The following is a 20,644-nucleotide window of genomic DNA, read 5'->3' as shown; positions in this document are numbered from 1 at the left end:
ATGACTGAGGTGCCCTTGAGCAAGGCACCGAACCCCCAACTGCTCCCCGGGCGCCGCAGCATAAATGGCTGCCCACTGCTCCGGGTGTGTGTTCACAGTGTGTGTGTGTTCACTGCTGTGTGTGTGCACTTTGGATGGGTTAAATGCAGAGCACTAATTCCTAGTATGGGTCACCATACTTGGCCACATGTCACGTCACTTTAAACGCTGAACAACATTTGTGAGACCTTCACGCAAATGCATGTTTCATAGGCTAACAGTGACATGTTTGAATGCATATTCTAATATATTTTAGTCAATGAAATAGGTATGTGTGATGGTTGTGTATATTGCATGGTCGATACCATGTGATAAATTGACAATTTACAGTAATTTTAATGAAACTTGACATTTAAAAAGCTTTACAGAATAACCAAGATTTTGAAATGAGGTGAAAATATTAGAATTGTCACGTTTTGATGGCGTGCCGAAAACCTGTCAAGAATATGCCCAGATCATATTTCTCCCCAAAAAGAAATAAAAAATATTCTGAATCATGAAACAAATAAGCATATTTTAAAACAAATTTGACTATTTTGCATTGTGATGCATTTGCAGTGTAAAAAAATACATGCAATTTAAATTGTAAATTATTAAAACACTGCAATACTTGCCTTTAATTTACTTGTATGCTGTCATTATTTAAAAAACCATGTATTACAATAAAAAAAAAGTGAAAATCCGCTATCAGACAATAATAGAAAAAAAAAACCTCATATCTGAATTAAATCTGGACATACTGCAATGGAATGGAAATATATTAATAAAATATAATAATTTCACAATGCAAAAATCGAATAATTTAAAAAAATAAAGCTTGTTTTCAGGATTATTGAGATTTTCGCATTAAGTAGACTTACATTATTGACTTACATTTTGTGTTATTACATTGTTGTCTTAACTAACTTTGAAAAAGTAATTTTTAGTAAGTTTTTACTCTTGTTTCCAAAATGTAATAATCAATCTTTTGATGATGACTTTACTTCTTCAGTAGCCCCTTATAACTTTTAAAATTCAAGTCATCATTTTTGAAAAATTCATATATATATATATATATATATATATATATATGAAAGTATGAAAATACTGAAATAATTAGCATGTATTGCTTTATTTATTTATTTGCTGTAATGCAACATTGAGTGTGTTTCTGTGAGATTCACTTGTCCGCCAGTAGAGTGTAATTTCTTTGTGAGTGTGTGTTAAACAGGTTCTTTGCTCTTCCTCCCAAGAGGACTCTGACAGTGATTTGCTGTCGAACATGCAGCAATCCAAAGCACCTTCAAATGTGATTTTTACACAACAACATCAATCTTTAAAATAACAAAGCCCAAGAGTCACGACACCATCCACTATCTTCCTCTCCGAGCTCATGGCACCTCTGATAATTTAGCCCAACTAACACTGACAATCAGAGAGAAATGTCCCCAAACTATCCTGCCTTTGTCCTTCACCTCAGAAAGAACAAAACAACTTTAATTGCAGCAGAGGATCAAATAGCCACTTGAAAGGGGTTTAGTGGAGTGCCCTCGAGCGAGAGGTTACCGCCGCCATTAGCGTAACAGCAGAGCTCATTCACGAGCGTCCGTGTCGATGAACGAAAGCGCTATCGATGCTAGCTTTTGTGTGATCTTGCTCTTTCTCAGCTCTTCTTAGGGGCAGGAAGGCACAAAGGCCGTTGCTCTAAAGTCACTCGTTTTTTTCAGGCTGGGAGCCGTAGCCAATAATCTTTAATTAGAGAGCTGTCAATCTCAGGTTAGCCTGCGCTGGCTTCAAGAAAAGGGTTCATGCGCACTGTCCTTGCGTTTAGAAAGAACAAGGATGTGCATCAGCCAGATAATAGGGAGATCTCCTTTGAACTGTCAAGCTGTCTATGCGTTGTACCACCTGGAAAAGTGTTAAGTTGAGTGTTATGGATTGCTTATGTGTGTGTCAGTGTAGAGCTGTGTGTTTCAAATGTGGTCGCAAAGTGACAAAAACGACTGGAAAGCGACATGTGAAAGACAACGAGAAAATGTTAAGTCACTTTTAAGATGCAATTACACAACCATTTCCATTTTTGTCAAATCAGTTCTGTAGTCTAATTTAAAGTTCTATCATGTTCAAACAAGCCATCTAACATTGTTACATCTCATTTCCTTGTGCTTTATTATATTTATTTACTGAGTTTGATAACACAAGCACCGCTATTGCTAGTTCCCTTTCAGTCGGTCACTCTCGACGATCCCAATTCGTCGGTCATCCGACGTGACGTCTCCGTTCCCTCCTTCAGGGAACGAGGGTTACCATATGTAACCGAGACGTTCTTAATCTTAGAAAGGTTTACTTTTGAACCTGGTGTAAGATAAATAAACAAAGACTTACATCACATGTCTATATTTATTACGGGACAATTTCTTTGTTAAGGTGGAAATGTCACCACTGATGATTTTTTTTTTACCCCTTTACTCTTTTTTTAAATCATAGTTTGTAAAATATAATAATTCATATTTTATTTATAATGAAATTGTTAGAACCCCTGACAGATCTGAAAATATTGACCTTTTTTGTCTCCAAAACATGATTTAATTTCATAATGTTCATGAACCATGCAGCTGGTTGCTCTGAGCACAACAAATATCAGATGAAGTGAGTCGTACTGATTTTATCCACTTTTAACTGTAATATTTTTATATTTTCAAAACAACTGAAACCTCTTAAATATGACAAGCGTTATAACAATTTTGGCCACCACTGTATATATAATACATAATATTAATCAATAATAATTAGTATTAAAATAACAATATGTAATACTATATTTATAATTATATAATAAAATATACAATTTAAATGTAGAAATAATACATAGTACCTAGTATTAAAATAACAATTCATATCTATAATGTCTTTATGATAATTTGTATTTTAATGAGGAATTTACATATTTTAAAAGTAACATCTGGGTCTGGATCAAGAATAAAACATAAAATAAAAATCGTAAAGTCTATACATAAATCGTAAAGTCTATACATAAATAGTAAAGTCTATACATAGGTAGGCATTTGGAAAGCAGAAAAAAAAAATGAAGACATGGTAAGTTTTAACATAGCCTTCATATAACAAAAATTTCTAGGACATAAAACTAACCTGAAGAAACCTATAAAATGAAAGTTTTAAAACTATATGCTGAACAAAACTAGGTTTTGATTCTGTTACAAATATCTCTTATAAATAATACAATTGTAAACATGCACACAAATGCATCAATCTGAGAAACTGCCCACAAATGCATCTGTACATACACACTAAAAGCACACACACATTAATATTCTAGCTGCTGAGAAATACGATGGCACATCTTATCTTTTTTGCTTGGACAATGAGCTTACAAAAGCTACATCAGCAGTTTCAGAGAATTGCAATTCTTCTTCAGATATCTCTGCCATATTTATGCTATTCTGTACCTACAGTGTCCGTAACCGCAAACTTGTTTGCCTTTCACAGAGCGAGTGTCCGACAGCATTTTGATTATTTTGCTGCATCCGAACCTGTCTCCCTTCAACATTCATTGTAAATGCCTGTTCATGTAAATACAATACACTGCAACCAAAAGCCTTGCAATGCCAGCAGTATTTATGACAAGAGCTGTACAGCAGGAGCTCTGGGTTCTTTGGGCAAAAGACAGACTCAAAGTTCATGCACTAACTAGAAGTATTATGAAACAAAAAAAAAACAACTCTTACCGTAAGAGTCATATGATTCTCCGCTGATACCATGGCTGTATTCATAATAATCATCTGAACTGTGAAAAGAAATGAGACAGAAATTTAGAAAGGTCTTTTTAAGATATACAGTATATGTAAAGTGCAGGGTATATATGATTTCTCATATACAGAAATGTAATTAAAAATCTCAGAAATTAGACATATATTCAGACCAATCCTATATAAAAATATATGCATACAATTTTAATGCTATTCATTGTAAATGTATTAAGCAAAATAAAAGTAATGTTGTGTGACTGGCTGTAAATATGATCCATTTTTAATGATCCATTGTCCAAAAAAAAAAAAGAAAATAAAAAAAGAAATACTTTCAGTTGGCACTGTATGTGTTTGTATGTGCATTTATATACAGACAGAGGAAACGAAAGCGAGAAAAAGGTGATGAGAGTTCAAGGCATGTGTCTGCTTATTTATTTGACATTGTCTCCTCCCTATTTAAATTGACAAAGCAACATCTCAGCAGCCACATGAAGCAGAGTAACCCATCGGAGAAGCTATTTTCCGAGCAGATTTGCGGTGCGCCTTCCTTTCATTCCTGCGTCTCAGAAGTTTTGCTCCCGGGTCTCTGTTCCCTTTCTGCCTCCAAATTGAGTTTTTTTCCCATAGGCCCTCAGCTGAGCTGTCCAGTGTCAATCACAACTGACTGCAAACCATATCCCGGTGTAATTCCACTGGCCTCAGTAAGGATGGCGCCATGAGAAATAGAAGCCTTGCTGGAAAATAAAAAGATGCTCTCCAGTTCTCTTAGCTTTCACTATTGAGGATTCTTCAGATTTTGACATTTTGTTTCTATTCTATTCTATTCTATTCTATTCTATTCTATAGCAAGTCCTTCATGCTTTGTTTTATATCAGCTTCCTTAATTTCCATAACTCCTGCCATCATTTTCATAATACCTCCTTTCAGTGTTTCCCATTATTGTGGCAGCCTGCCATTGCATAATCTGTCCCACTACAGTTCCATAATGAACAAAAATATTTTACACTTGTCTAAACAATATAAAAAGTCTCTAACATTGTGTTTTGTGCTGTTGCCTTGGCGAAGCATCTGTCAATCAAACTAAAATTTAAATAGTGATATGGTGCAGTGCACTTATCAAAATGCAAAAGGTTTAAAGTCATTAGTGATTTAAGAACATTTACTCTGTCATGCTGCAGAGTTTTGGAGTGAAGCACAGCACTGTGTTCATGTGAGCAGCTCATTATGCTTTTCGGTTGTGTCACAGAGAATGCAGCAAGCTCAATCTCTGCATGGGTTGTGAGTTTAACATGTATTTGCAATGCAACATGCACCAGTTATGCTTTATTTAATTATTTCATAATTCCTCCCTTCTCTCCAATCATACTATCATAACTCCTCCCCCATTCCAATTATGCCATCATAACTAATTCTCTTCAATCAGTCACAATATTATAACTCCTCTCCATTCCAATCATAATACTATAACTCCTCCCCTCATTCCGCTCATACTATCAAAACTCCTCCCCTTATTCTAATACTACAACTCCTAATACTACAACTCCCCCTCATTCTAATCGTACTATCATAACTCCTCCTCCCATTCAATTATACTATCATAACTCCTCCCATTTCCATTCATACTATAACTCCTCCTCCATTTAATCATACTATCATAACTCCTCCCATTTCCATTCACATTTTAACTCCTCCTCCATTTAATCATACCATCATAACTCCTCCCTGCATTCCAATCATACTATCAAAACTCCTACCCCTCATTCCAATTATACTTTCAAAACTCCTCCCCTAATTCCAATCATACTATAACTCCACCACCATTACAATTATGCCATCATAACTCCTCTTGGATCAATCACAATACTATAACTCCTCTCAATTCCAATCATAAAACTATTGTCACAGTCTTCAGCGGGTGTGCCCAGGAGGGCCACCAGATGACTGTGTTCTGGGAGGCTTGTGTTGTGTTTGTCTGTTGCCATGTGCTCTTTCCTGTCTATTGTCTGGCCCCTCCCATCTTGTTACCTCGTTATTGTTTTAGTTGCTCCACCTGTGTCTCCCTCGTTAGCCTCCTCGTTTGGTTCCTATTTATTCTCCTGGTGTCTGTCATCCTGTGCTGATCCGTCATTTCTCATTGTGTGTGTGTTATGTCTGCATGGAGTGCAGTTTTGAGCCTGCTTGTCTGTTTTTCCCCTTCGGGGTGGTTTGAGTTTGCTTTTGTTTCATTTTTATTATTAAAATAAATAACCATTTCTCCTGCAATTGAGTCCTCGCTTCATCTCCCCGCACGCACCGTGACAACTATAGCTCCTCCCCTCATTCCAAACATACTATTAAAACTTCTCCCTTTCAATCAACCATAATATCATAACTCCTCCTCCATTTAATCATTCTATCATAACCCCTCCCCGTATTCCAATCATACTATCGTAACTCCTCCCCCTCATTCCAATTATACTTTCAAAACTTCTCTCCTATTTCCAATCATACTATAACTCCGCCACCATTTTAATTATGCCATCATAACTCCTCTTGGATCAATCAAAATACTATAACTCCTCTCCATTCCAATCATAACTATAGCCCCTCCCCTCATTCCATTCATACTATCATAACTCCTCCCCTCATTCCAATCATACTATTAAAACTTCTCCCTTTCAATCAATCATACTATTATAACTCCCCCCCCCCGTTCCATTCAACTATCATAACTCATCCCCCTCATTCCAATTATACTTTTAAAACCCCTCCCCTAATTCAAATCATATTATAACTCCTCCCCCATTCTAATTATGCCATCATTACTCTTCTTCTTCAATCAATAACAATATTATATCTCCTCCCCATTCCAATCATAATACTATAACTCCTCTCCATTCCAATCATGCTACTATAACTCCTCACCTCATTCCAATCATTCTATCAAAAATTCTCCCTTCCAATCAATCATAATACCATCATTTCTCCTCCATTTAATCATACTATCAAAACTCCTCCCCTTATTCTGATCATAATACTATAACTCCTCCTCTCATTCCAATCATAACTCATTCCCTCATTCACAACAGACACTCACACATACATCAATCCAGTGTAAGTGGCTGCGAAAAGAGTGTCTTGGTTGTTATGCAGAGAGGAAATCCCATGACAAAGCTCACGCAGAGGTTCCAATCGGCAGCCTGCTGTTACTGCTAGTTTCACGCTTAAAATGTGTCTGCACACCAGGGAGAAGAAGATATGATGAAAAAGAGAGAGAGGGTTGTGCTGGGATTGCAGTATGAAGACCAACAACTACGGTCACTATTCCCACACACAAGCTCAGGAAGCTTGTGAAAGCCGGGAGAAGGCTTTCTATCGTATGTGTGATGAAATTCCCTATTTCCACTGCGCATGAGGTGAAATTGAAGAGACCTAAAGCTTTTATGTTCAGTAATGCATTAGTCAACTTCACAACCTGCTGCCAGATGCATCTCTCTCCGCGTATTTCACACCATAAAGAATCTCTTCTCCTCAATCTGAACACCAGCTTGGGTTCAAACCTAGTTAGACACCTTTAATTTCTTCCCTGACACATCGTCAATATTCCTTCTTCCCTTAATTCGGCTCTCTCCCTCTCCTCCAGTGCAGAGTTTGTTCTGTTCTACTCAATTACCCTGTTCGGCTCGCTCCAGTCGAGGTAGAGCGTTAGCAGAAATGATGATGCATTTAAGTCACACACAGTCCAATTCCCTCCAATTAGCAACACACACGTGTAAACACTGCAAACATGCTGTCGAATTAACTACAATCACCCAGAGCAGCATTTCACTCCTCAGAGGAGACTTAATGGAGTTATCAGGTATGCCGTGTTTAAGTATTAACTTCAAACATCAGAAATGCTTTGGAGAAATAAAAAGACACAAATGAGATGAGTGTAAACATGGATTACAAGAGTACAGGGGTGTAAAATAAATGTGGAGAGTAGATCTCTGGCTTTTTGATTACAGGTATCTTGGAAAATCTGAGCACAGTTTGAGACATTGTTGAAATCTGACACCCTAGCGGAGATGGAGATATACACTCAATGGCTACTTTATTAGGTAAACCCATTCAACAGCTCATTAACGCCAAATATCTGATTAGCCAATCACATGGCAGCAACTCAATGCATTTAGGTATGTAGATTTGGTTCAAACCAAGCATCAGAATGGAGAAACTTCTGATATACTGGGATTTACACGCAAAACATCCCTAGGGTTTACAGAAAATGGTTGGAAAAAGAGAAAACATCCAGTGAACGGCAGTCGTAATAGCCTTGTTGATGCCAGAGGTCAGAGGATAATGGCCAGACTGCTTCCAGCTGATACAAATGCAACAACTCAAACACTTGTTACAACCATCGTAGAATATCTCTGAACGCACAACCACAGCTACGTTTCCATCCAAAGATTCAAGTTTAACCTATGCGCATAAAACATTTGCGAATAAAGCACAGTTTCCATCCAACGAGTCAAATAGAACAAAATCATCACTTCCTGCTAAACTGGCACTAAATATCACTAAGAAAAGTAGGAGAAGCCACTTAATATAATACATTTCATAAATGATGAATTACTTGCGCCTCAGAGCGAGCAGACGAAACACAATAAATGCTGTCATTGCTTTCGGAGGTGGATGCTGCTGTTTGGGAACGCAGGGATAATTAATTATACAGAAATACTTTGATGACAGACTTTGCTCAGGCATTTCAGAACGACTAAAACAACATTTCAGATGCTGTGCAACAAGATCAGTCCGCTGGTTAGTCAAGTTATCCCATCCCATCGTGCAAAGACACATGACTTTTTTGATGCGCATGGTGAAATTTATTCGGTAAATGTATTTCCTTTGTAGTTTATGCACGGTTTTTCTTATTGGATAAAAATGTTATCGTACTCAATTGTGCGCACAAGTTTTTTTCGCACATTTTTAGAATTTATGCGCATATTGGTGTTTCCATCCAGCGTTTTTTTACGCGATATTCCAAAATGCGCATAAAAATAGGTGGATGGAAACATAGACAATGTCGAACATTGAAGAAGATGGGACTACAAGTCACAAAGACTCACCTAAATTGGACAATGTAAGATTGGAAAAAGGTTGCCTGGTCTGATGAGTCTCGATTTCTGCTGCGACATTCAGACGGTTGGGTCAGAATTTGGCATGAACTACATGAAAGCATTGATCCATCCTGCCTTGTATCAACGGAATAGGCCGCTGGTGGTGTAATGCTCAGCCTACCTGAGTACTATTGCTGACCATGTCCCTCCCTTTATGACCACATGTATCCATCTTGTGATGGATACTTCCAGCAGGATAACACACCATGTCTCAAAGCTCAAATAATCTGGTTTCTTGAACATGATAATGATTTCTCTATACTCAAATGGCCTCCAGAGTCACCAGATCTCAATCCAGTAGAGCACTTCTGGGATGCGGTGGAATGGGAGATTCGCATCAGGGATGAGCAGCCGACAAATCTGCAGCAGCTGTCTGATGCTATCGTGTCAATATGACCAAAATCTCTGAGGAATGTTTCATTAAATCTATGTCATGAAGAATTAAGGCAGTTCGGAATGTAAAAGGTCCAACCTGGTACTAGCAAGGTGTGTTAGAGTTATAACCAATTTCTTGTGAAATAAGATACATTATGTACTTCTCTTTCGCACACATAGCCATGCTTAGCCAGCTAAAACTGACACGGTGTAGTGTACTAACACTCAGTGTGTATCTGATGTTCTCCAAACAGATTATATAACAGATTGGCTTGTTCAAACATCAGGTTTTCACTATGCCGTACAGAAACACTTCAGTTTCTCAGAACATTTGACCATCTGTACAAAGAGTAACATGATCAATGGCACTAACTTCCTAATATAATTTTTAGTGTAAATAATTCTTGGTAGTTCTTAATTTACAGAATAATTATTTGTTTTAATACAATAAATACATAAATAAATAATACTTTTTAAAATATTTAAAACAAATTTTTAAGTCTATTTATAAGTAAAATAAGTTTAAAGGATGTAATAAAAACATCACACGATATGCACATCCCAAATGTTTGATGAAGTGAGTGTTTCCTGAGGACAGGCCCTCGTTGACTTGACATTCATAAGAGGGCCTTGCTCGCTCTCTCTCTCCTCTCTCTCTCTCGCTCTCTCTCTCTCTCATATTGTTAAACAGATGGTGGGGTTAAATCTGAATGATGTACTACATGTCCCAGGTGATCTCTGTGTTTCCTCCTCCTCTCGTCTTGTTTTCACAGCTGGTAAATCAGTAGTGGGGCGACTGTGAAGAGTCTCGCTGGTCTAATTTACTGTGAGAGGCTTATCACTAATCACTAATTATTGCCTCATTCTCTTGCGTTCGCTCGCGCTCAAAGAGTTTAGAAGAGGTTTAGAGGGCAAAAAGGGGAATAAACACCACACAGCGCTAATTATGTTATCCATACATCGGTCACAAAGTTTCCTTAAAGGAACAGGTCAGGCCAAAATTGAAATAGGACGCTACTTTAAGCGAACACGCATGTAGAGCATGCATGTTTTATAATGGTTGACAATTAAGATTGTTCATTCAAGACGAGACTGAAATAAAATCAATTTTTACAGGCTAAAAATGGACCCAGTGGAAAACCACAGGCCTTTGTCCTCTATTGAGCGTTCTGCACCAATTCAAAGCTGAATTTCCAGGGCATTCAATGTATATTTATTATGTCTAGCATGTTTTGTACACACCATATGCCATGTGCAAATAATTATGTGTGTCCCATTTTTATGGTCTCCTTATATACAAGGAAAAATGCAATTTTCAGACCCAAATATAAGCATAACATCCTGTTGGTCATAAATTACTGTATGTCACTGTCTATTCAAACAAGCTGCAGGTCTGCAAATGCTTGTGACTTTGCAACAGACACGGAAGAGATTTCACTGTGTTCTTTTCAAAGATGTAAATTAATCTAATTTTAGGTTGTGACAGTCTTCTTGTCTCGCTAACAGAACTGAACAGAACCAAAGGTCCACAGAGACAGAAAACGGAGATGAGAATGAAGACACCAAACCTCTAAAATAGAGCCGAAACAAGTTAAAAATATCAAGTCTGTCTGAAGAAGCTCAGAGAAAGTGGGACAGAGGACAAAGCTGGCGAGTAAAAGAAGAGAGAGGAAGACAGGTGTAGAAGAGAGAGAAAGCCGTCAAAGTCTGATGCTTCGAGCGGAGGAGTGATCAATCGTGATAATCGCGACCAGCAGAGATGTGAGCTGAACTCTGTAATGTTCCTCTTCATCAGGTGTGGAACGGCTTATTTCTGTATTCACAGTATCAAAAGAACCGGAAAAACAAAGCAACAGAGTCAAGATCTAGATTTCTAGATTGAGTTTTTAGACTGATAAACTAGCCTGCAATTATGGAGAAATAGGAGAACTAAGAATTGAATGACCAATTTATTATTTAAAAAAATATACATAATAAAATAATTTGAAATAACTAAAATTGCTAATAAATAAATTGAAAATTATAAAACGTGCATTTATTGATAAAAAAATTAATGAATACAATCAATTTAAATTATTCATTGTATATGTATATATTAGTAGTAAAAACTGCTGAAATTTCATTGGTTGCTGGAAAATGGAAAAATAAAGACAATTGTAAAATATGTGATACAAAAAATGTATAATGTGATTGAACTTGCACAGATCCACAATAATGCTCAAACCCTACCAGATCCAAACCAAAACCACAAACACACAAAGATTCAAGATTAGAATCCTACAAGATCCAAACCAAAACCATAAAGAACCCACAGAGATCCACAATAATGCTCAAATCCAACCAGATCCAAACTAGAACCATAAAGAACCTACACAGATCCACAACAATGCTAGAACCCTACCAGATCCAAACCAGAACCAGAAAGAACTATAATGCTGGAATCCTACAAGATCCAAACCAAAACCTTAAAAGAACACACACAGATCCACAATAATGCTCAAATCCTACCAGATCCAAACCAAAACCACAAACACACAAAGATCCAAGATTAGAATCCTACCAGATCCAAACCAAAACCATTAAGAACCCACAGAGATCCACAATAATTCTCAAATCCTACCAGATCCAAACCAGAACCATAAAGAACCTACACAGATCCACAATAATGCTAGAACCCTACCAGATCCAAACCAGAACCATAAAGAACCTACACAGATCCACAATAATGCTAGAACCCTACCAGATCCAAACCAGAACCATAAAGAACCTACACAGATCCACAATAACGCTATAACCCTACCAGATCCAAACCAGAACCATAAAGAACCTACACAGATCCACAATAACGCTATAACCCTACCAGATCCAAACCAGAACCATAAAGAACCTACACAGATCCACAATAACGCTATAACCCTACCAGATCCAAACCAGAACCATAATAATGCCTGAATCCTACAAGATCCATACCAAAATCATAAAGAACCCACACAGATCCACAATAATGCTAGAACCCTACCAGATCCAAACTAGAACCCATAAAGAACCTACACAGATCAACAACAATGCTAGAACCCTACCAGATCCAAACCAGAACCATAAAGAACCTACACAGATCCACAATAATGCTAGAACCCTACCAGATCCAAACCAGAACCATAATAATGCTGGAATCCTACAAGATCCATACCAAAACCATAAAAGAACCCACACAGATCCACAATAATGCTAGAACCCTACCAGATCCAAACCAGAAACATAAAGAACCATAATAATGATAGAACTCTACCAGATCCAAACCAGAACCATAAAGAACCTACACAGATCCACAACAATGCTAGAACCCTTCCAGATCCAAACCAGAAACATAAAGAACCTACACAGATCCACAATAATGCTAGAACCCTACCAGATCCAAACCAGAACCATAATAATGCTGGAATCCTACAAGATCCATACCAAAACCATAAAAGAACCCACAAAGATCCATAACAGCGCTAGACCCCTACCAGATCCAAACATAACCCTGACAGATACAGTATCAGAAAAACACAGTCATTTATACTATCTTTTAAAAGACTTTAGAAGATAAATGATTCCTTGAATACCTAACTTTTTGAATCTAACATTTTAATTTAATTTATTTATTATTATTTGTGCAAATACAACTAGAAGCTTGCAATTTCACATTTAAAAATAAACTGTGAATGAACCATTTTTATTTGTTAATCAAATGTTAATTTGTTAATTCTGTGAATCAACAAACTTAAAAAAAAAATCAAAATTCACTTAAATGTATACTTAAGAGTCACTACAAAGATCTGAAAATAAAAACTGCATTATCACTGATAGGCAAAACTTTTCAAGTTCTCAAACTTACAAAAGGGTAAATAAAAACACTTCTATTGGCCAGAAGGCACAATTATAGGCCTGTGCTAATAATCCTAAAGTGGTCCAATACTTGCCTAGCTGCTATTACTACAGAAATAATTAAATAAAAGAAGTTTGCAAACATCAATTATTCAATTCAGTTTATTTGTACAGCACATGCTGTTCCAAAGCAGCTTATGAAGAAAAGTGGCTTTACAAAACCCTCAGAGATCAAGCCAAAGGCGACAGTGGCGAGGAAAAACTCCCAATCAATCAATCTCCTAAGAGGGAATTTCTAATCAGTCGCCGCTATAATTGCTCTTTTCCCCTCTAAATCTAAACTCTCAGAGTCGAGTCTCCAGAAGCAGTGCTAACCTTTGAAAAGCAGCAGTCTCAGAACTCACCGCACTGACATTTTCCAAAACAAACTGCTCTGCGGAGGCCTATAGCCGCTCTGACATTCTGTGTGTGTGTGTGTGTGTGTGTGGGCCATATGGTGCTCTATAGCACTCTGAAGAAGGTGACGAGCAGTTTAAATGCTGTCAGACACACTCCCGCACCCCTGAGCACTTCCACAGGGATTGTGACCGCAACACGAGAAGGTGACACACCTGGGAGAATCACACAGCGAAGGCTTTTCATGAAAACTCATAAGTTTGACCTCTGACCCTTTTAATGCTCCTGTGAGATAAACCTGTCCCCTTCCATTCACACAGGTAACACGGCCTATTTCTAGCATCCAAATGCCATTATAACTGTCATATCTGACAAATTTCATGTCATGACACTTTTACAAATTTTTGTTGTTGTTGTTTTTTGCATTTATACTCTGCAGACTTTTCTTCTATTGGTCTAAATGATGAACATTTACTCAATGAGATGTTATAACTATACCTACTACATGATGTGATTTTATTCAAAATCTATTATTGCCATTTTTTGAATATGGATGTTTACAATGTGTTTGTTTTATGGTGTTTTTTTATGATTTAGATGTAATGGTATATGTTTTTGTAATGTAAATCTATTTATGTTTTTGTTGAACCTGTAAAATCTTAAGTAGTGTTACTGTTCATTTAACGTGTAGAATTATTTTTGTTTTTTATTACTTGTAACAGGTTTTTGAACATTTTGTTTCTATATTGGCTGTGTGGTTGAAAGAGTAATATGTTGATATTCTTTTATTTGTATACAATTTATTTTTTCACCTTAAGTCCAAAATTTTAATACATTTTTTACAGGCTGTTTCTAGCATAGCACGTCACTTGATTTTCAGATGTAATTCATGTCTATAGCTCAAATGGTATTGGATGAGGTACGTATTGAATTAAATACAGAAGGATAAGCGTTTATTCAAATGACTGCTTCTAAACACAATAACAGTAATGTTGTCACGTTGCACACACACGAGGGACGAGGAGACGCTGGGAAAGGAACACCTGGGGAGCAAGACACAGACAAAACATGGAACAGAGTTTGACAAATGTTGCCTCAACCAGCAACATCAATGAATCATTACACCAGGAGTAAGTCAATAATAACTATTCTTGTTCACAAACTTGAAGGACACACAACTGTTTGCATTACAATGTACAGCTGAAACTGAAACTAAACAATATGGCATTGACATCATTTGTTACAAGTGACTAGCATTGCATTCCAGCCATCCATGCATCCTTAGAGATTCAAACCCATGACCTTGGTGTTGCTAGCATCATGCTCATTGGCATACCGTCCCGGTAATTTAATCTAAAAAGCAGCAGTGAGACTCATCACATGCTTCCTACTGCAAGAAGTAGTTATTTGACATATTTTTTTATGCTAATTATTAAAATGTCTCCATAAGAACATGGAATATGACTCATGGAAGCACGTGGACCACTGAAAGTCATTGTCAGGTGAGACTAAATGATGCAGGAACATTATCAAGCATCCAGTACATTATTATAGATCATTATATGCACATATAGATTATATAAAAGTCCTAGCCTTCATGCATTCACTGAGACTGATCTTAAATGAGTAGGTTCCAAATACTGATCTGAGACTAGGCCTGCTGTGTCTTTAATATAGTTTTATTTAAGAAGACGCAGGGTAAACCACCTCTGGTTCAACACATATTCTATGATTAAAAGGAAAGCCGGTTTACATATCCCTTGATTACATATTACAGGATCAAAGATGCTTCAGGATGAGGTATGAGGAAATCTACCAGAGCTCAGTAACACACAGACAATGTTTTATGAATCAAAGAACATAGAAACCTGCTGTATAATGAAGTATATGTAGGCTCCCCAGAAGACTCCTCATTAAATAATAAAAGCGAATCAGTTTAAGTGTCGTTTGAGCTCCTAAAACAGTGTTTGACTTCAGGAAGAAGCTGTTGACTGACATGGAAACAGAACAGTGCTAGTCAGAGTGTGATGAAGCCCACCTGATGATTACTGTGACATCTTATCACTACCAGAAATCCAGCATCATGTTCACCAAGTGTCAAGAGCCAGTTCTCATTTTCTGCTCAAATTCATTTTTTCGTGGAGGAAATTGACCTTTAAAATGTGACCCATATCAAAAATGGTGGTCTAAACAAAAGACAGATTATATCTCAATATGCTGAGTTTAAATCATATTAAACCATAGAAAATAAATCGTATTTTGAATTGAAACTTACAGTACTATTTAAATCCTTATAATGTTAGTATTTAAAAAATGAATGAATAATATATATTTAATGAAACTTAAGTCATTTTCGATAAAACTGATTAAAAACAACTGATAAAATGCAAAAATAAAGAAAAATATTTAAAAAACATATTATATATTTAAATGAAATGTAATATCCAGAATATCACTATTATGAAATCCTACTTTATCATCTTCTAACTCAATATTGTAATAAATGTCTAATAAACATAAAAAAATTTTACAAACGAAATTATTTAAAAATATATTACAATAGATTTATAATAGAATCTATCTATCTATCTATCTATCTATCTATCTATCTATCTATCATTAAAAAATGTATAATATATTTTAATGCAATTTAAGTTGCTTTCAATAAACCAACTAGATGCACAATGCATATTTATAAATTGAAATAAAAAAATTAATTAAATTAAATTTCAAAAATGAAGGATATTAAAACTTAATATCCAGAATATAAGAAAATCATATTTCAAAATGGTCTAGCCCAGTATTGAAATATATGCAAAAAAAAAAACAAAAAAAAAAAACAATAAAGTATTTATATCAAAACAGATCACTATATAGATTTATATATTATGTTAGTTGTCCAATTTAAGACACAAATTCTGTTCTGTTCTAAAGCATTCTAATAATCTGTTTTAGAAAACAAGAGTATATGTTGTATGTCAACGCCCACTAATTATGAGTCAAACTGTCCTTCACAAGACTCAGGAGTTTATAAGGTCTTCACTGGTACACAGTGTCAACTGACCCTGACGTACAACACTAAATATCTCCTTGCAAAGAAAAAAAGCCAGATAAATGAGTGAGACGGACACTTCTCTCTTTTGGATTTTCAGAGCTGCCCCTACATTAGCCTGAACGATTTCCAATGTCCGAAGTCCAGCTCTGTGAAGACCAACACAAACACTTTGGTTCGATACGGAGAGGTGAGCACTGACCTACATTGTGAATAAACTCTCTCGTTCAGATGTAACTTGATATAACTTCAGATATAACATGTGCTCTGAGAGATGCCCTTTACACGGACAGAAGACTCAGATGGCTCAGCCTCCACAAAACACACACACACACACACACACACACTTACTTCGGTGCCTGATTGTTGTAGTTGTTGTCATAGGAGTCGTATCCCTGGTCATCATAGGCTGTTCCATATCCATCATCGTATTCCTATGGGAAACAAAATATATACTGTAAATATCCAAACCATTTTATGCAATATAAAGGTTTTTTAAAAAAAGTTTTATGAACCCATGTTTTTAAACAAATCGACTGTCAAAGACTCAATTCTTGTTTTATTCCTGAATGAATCAAATATAATTTTAAATACACTTACACTTTATACATTCAATGTACAATTCAATGCTCCTGAATGAATCAGTGTTTTGAACGATTCATTTGACTACATTATTCAAAGACTTACTTTTAAAGGCAGGCCCTTTTTTAGTTACTGGATGAATCAGTGGTTCGGACAAATCAGTTGATTGAAAGATTCAATGTCTTACTCAAAAAGAGAACCACTTGTTTTGTTCATGAATGAACTGCTGTTTTAAACAAATCAGTTGATTGAAAGATTCAAAGACTCACTCATGAAGACAGCAACTTATTTAGTTACTGGATGAATCAGTGTTCTGGACAAATTGGTTGTATGAAAGATTCAATGTCTTACTCAAAAAGAGAATCACTTGTTTTGTTCACAAATGAATTACTGTTTTGAATGAAACAGTTGACTAAAAGATTTAAAGACTAACTCATAAAGAGAGTCATTTGTGTTGTTCATTAATTAATCTGTGTTTAGTTTAGTTACTGGATGGATCAGAGTTTTGAATGAATCGGTTGATTTAAAGATTCAATGACTCACTCAAAGAGAGAATCATTTGTTTTGTTCATGAATGAACTACTGTTTTGAGCAAATCAGCTGATTGAAAGATTCAATGACTCACTCATGAAGACAGCAACTTATTTAGTTACTGGATGAATCAGTGTTCTGGACAAATTGGTTGTATGAAAGATTCAATGTCTTACTCAAAAAGAGAATCACTTGTTTTGTTCACAAATGAATTACTGTTTTGAATGAAACAGTTGACTAAAAGATTTAAAGACTAACTCATAAAGAGAGTCATTTGTGTTGTTCATTAATTAATCTGTGTTTAGTTTAGTTACTGGATGGATCAGAGTTTTGAATGAATCGGTTGATTTAAAGATTCAATGACTCACTCAAAGAGAGAATCATTTGTTTTGTTCATGAATGAACTACTGTTTTGAGCAAATCAGCTGATTGAAAGATTCAATGACTCACTCATGAAGACAGCAACTTATTTAGTTACTGGATGAATCAGTGTTCTGGACAAATTGGTTGTATGAAAGATTCAATGTCTTACTCAAAAAGAGAATCACTTGTTTTGTTCACAAATGAATTACTGTTTTGAATGAAACAGTTGACTAAAAGATTTAAAGACTAACCCATAAAGAGAGTCACTTGTTTTGTTCATTAATTAATCTGTGTTTAGTTTAGTTACTGGATGAATCAGAGTTTTGAATGAATCGGTTGATTTAAAGATTCAATGACTCACTCAAAAAGAGAATAATTTGTTTTGTTCATGAATGAACTACTGTTTTGAGCAAATCAGTTGATTGAAAGATTCAATGACTCACTCATGAAGATAGTCACTTGTATTGTTCATAAATGAATCAGTGTTTTGAACAAATCAAGTGAATGAGTTATTCAAAAACTTGCTCATAAAGACAGCAGAGTAAATAGTGTCATAATAGTTTTCAATAACGGAATCAGTGTTTTGAACAAATCAGTTAACTGAATGATTTAAATCTCACTCATAAAGAGAGTCCCTTGTTTAGTTACTGGATAAATCAGTGTTTTGAAGGAATCAGTTGAGCAAATAATTTGAATAACTCATTCAGAAAGACAGTCACTTGTGCTCTTGGTGCAACAATGCAGTTTGTAGAAAGATATATCTTTATTTTCACTGCACAGAAAGAATGTGATGTTATATATAATAACATTCTTTCTGTTAAATGAAAAGAAATACTTTTACTTCATATCTGAGTAGTCTTCCTTGATATGAAAGGAGTTAAAAGCATGTATAATGCAGGAGTCTGGAGTGATGGACAGTCTCCACAGGACATACTGCATTTCATCAGGGTCAAGAGATCCGCTCTAATGATGAAGCATTTCGAGTCATCCTGAATCCACACACACTCCCAAACTCTGCTTAGAGGTTAATCTACTCGGCTGAACCCTGGCCGACATTAATACTCCATATATCTAGAGCAGAAATAGCAGAGAGCTGTGCATGAAAACTGAAAAGCAGCTCTTCACTTAAATGAAAGGGTGTGAAAGTGCTTCAGTAAGTCGAGGGCTGATATGATTTTGACACTGTAATTAACATTGTATAATAACCCTTTAAGAGTGGCTAATGAAACTTCATGGGGGTTAATATCTAATGTAGCTATTATTGTGACATATCACAGATTGCTTTATGACATGCGTGGCTTTGTGGCCAGTTGGCTCGTAAAGCCCAGTGATATGTTTATGAAGACTCGCGTATGAAATGTCAGCAGAGGTCAGAAAATCAAGCTAGAACTTTTTAGAAATGGATTTTTATGTAGGCCAACATGGACTTTGCACTGCTCTTTTCATGTTTTCTGTGCTGATTGTTGGGTAAAACTTGCTGAATTTATTTACATATGATAAAATGTGCTAAACAGAGCTGATCATTAGTGTTTAATTAGACTATCATACATAATTAAAGGTGGGGTAAGATTTCTGGTAGCCAATGTTGACATTTGGAGTGACCAAAACAAACACACCCCTATTTTGATAGCTCCGCCCCACACATACGTACGCAACCCAGGCAACGATTAGTTCTGTGAAACAAAGCAAAACCAATGTTACACCGTGTCGCGAGTGGCACGGCGCGACAAAATACTATAGAACTCATTATAATCAGTGATGCTGTCTACACCATAGATATATATACATATCTATGGTCTACACTGGATGCGGCGCGGCACGACAAATCCCCGACAGAAAACTGCTGGTGCGTTCTATTTATGACGTATTGACACAAATTTCAAATGATTTTCAACGGTCGCTTTGTCGCATCTAGTGTACTAGACAGACTTTAGCTGTTGCGGCGCAGACACGGTGTTACTCACCTATCGAGAAGAAACAAAGCAACCTCGGCGTCCGATCGCAGGCCTTCCGCTCTTTGAGTTCTCTCCAGCGCTGGAAAGCTGATCCGATATTTACACGGGTCCTACTTCTTGCCTTAAGCCTTCTTTTGTTCCACAGACGTTTCCCTCTTTTGTTTTTTATCCGCCATCTCTATCTTTCTGTCGCTCGGCTCAGCTAATGTCCGTCCTGTGCTGTGCACTGAACTCTCTCTTTTCCACATCATGAGTAGACAAGCCCCTTACTGCTGATTGGCTACAAGTTTGTTTTGGTACTCGGGCCGACTCAGTTTTCTAAAGCGTTTTTTAAAAAATACATACCCCACCTTTAATTGCAATCCCTGGAGATCCAAATCTCTTATTTTTGATGCTGTTCAAATTAAGTTATTAATAGCAAAGCAGCAACATTGAAATAAAGAAAATATAAAATATGCACACTGTTCTCACAATGTCACCCTAAAAACGTCCCTGAGGGCTTAATGTTGCTCATGATTTTTCTTGCTTGGCATTTGTAATTGTTATTATAGGGCAAACAGAGAAGCTCACCGATATTTTTCAGGGATCCTTGTAGAT

The 20,644-nt window shown here is 36.3% G+C and overlaps 1 protein-coding gene across 1 annotated transcript in view; it reads right to left on the bottom strand.

The window, feature by feature from the left end:
- LOC107687064 (KH domain-containing, RNA-binding, signal transduction-associated protein 3-like) overlaps positions 1–20,644 on the bottom strand; it is a 168,446-nt gene that overhangs the window by 25,421 nt on the left and 122,381 nt on the right. The window contains exons 7-8 of the mRNA XM_016484212.1: positions 16,968–17,050; positions 3,765–3,823 (exon numbers count right to left, since the gene is read on the bottom strand). Of these exons, the coding sequence (XP_016339698.1) occupies positions 3,765–3,823; positions 16,968–17,050 (142 nt within the window). The remainder of the gene's footprint in view (positions 1–3,764; positions 3,824–16,967; positions 17,051–20,644) is intronic.

Source organism: Sinocyclocheilus anshuiensis, unplaced genomic scaffold (assembly GCF_001515605.1).
Source record: "Sinocyclocheilus anshuiensis isolate Anshui unplaced genomic scaffold, SAMN03320099.WGS_v1.1 scaffold1641, whole genome shotgun sequence".
Classification (NCBI taxonomy): domain Eukaryota; kingdom Metazoa; phylum Chordata; class Actinopteri; order Cypriniformes; family Cyprinidae; genus Sinocyclocheilus; species Sinocyclocheilus anshuiensis.
The sequence above is the reverse complement of the archived record's forward strand: the minus strand, read 5'-3'. Positions and strand labels throughout refer to the sequence as shown.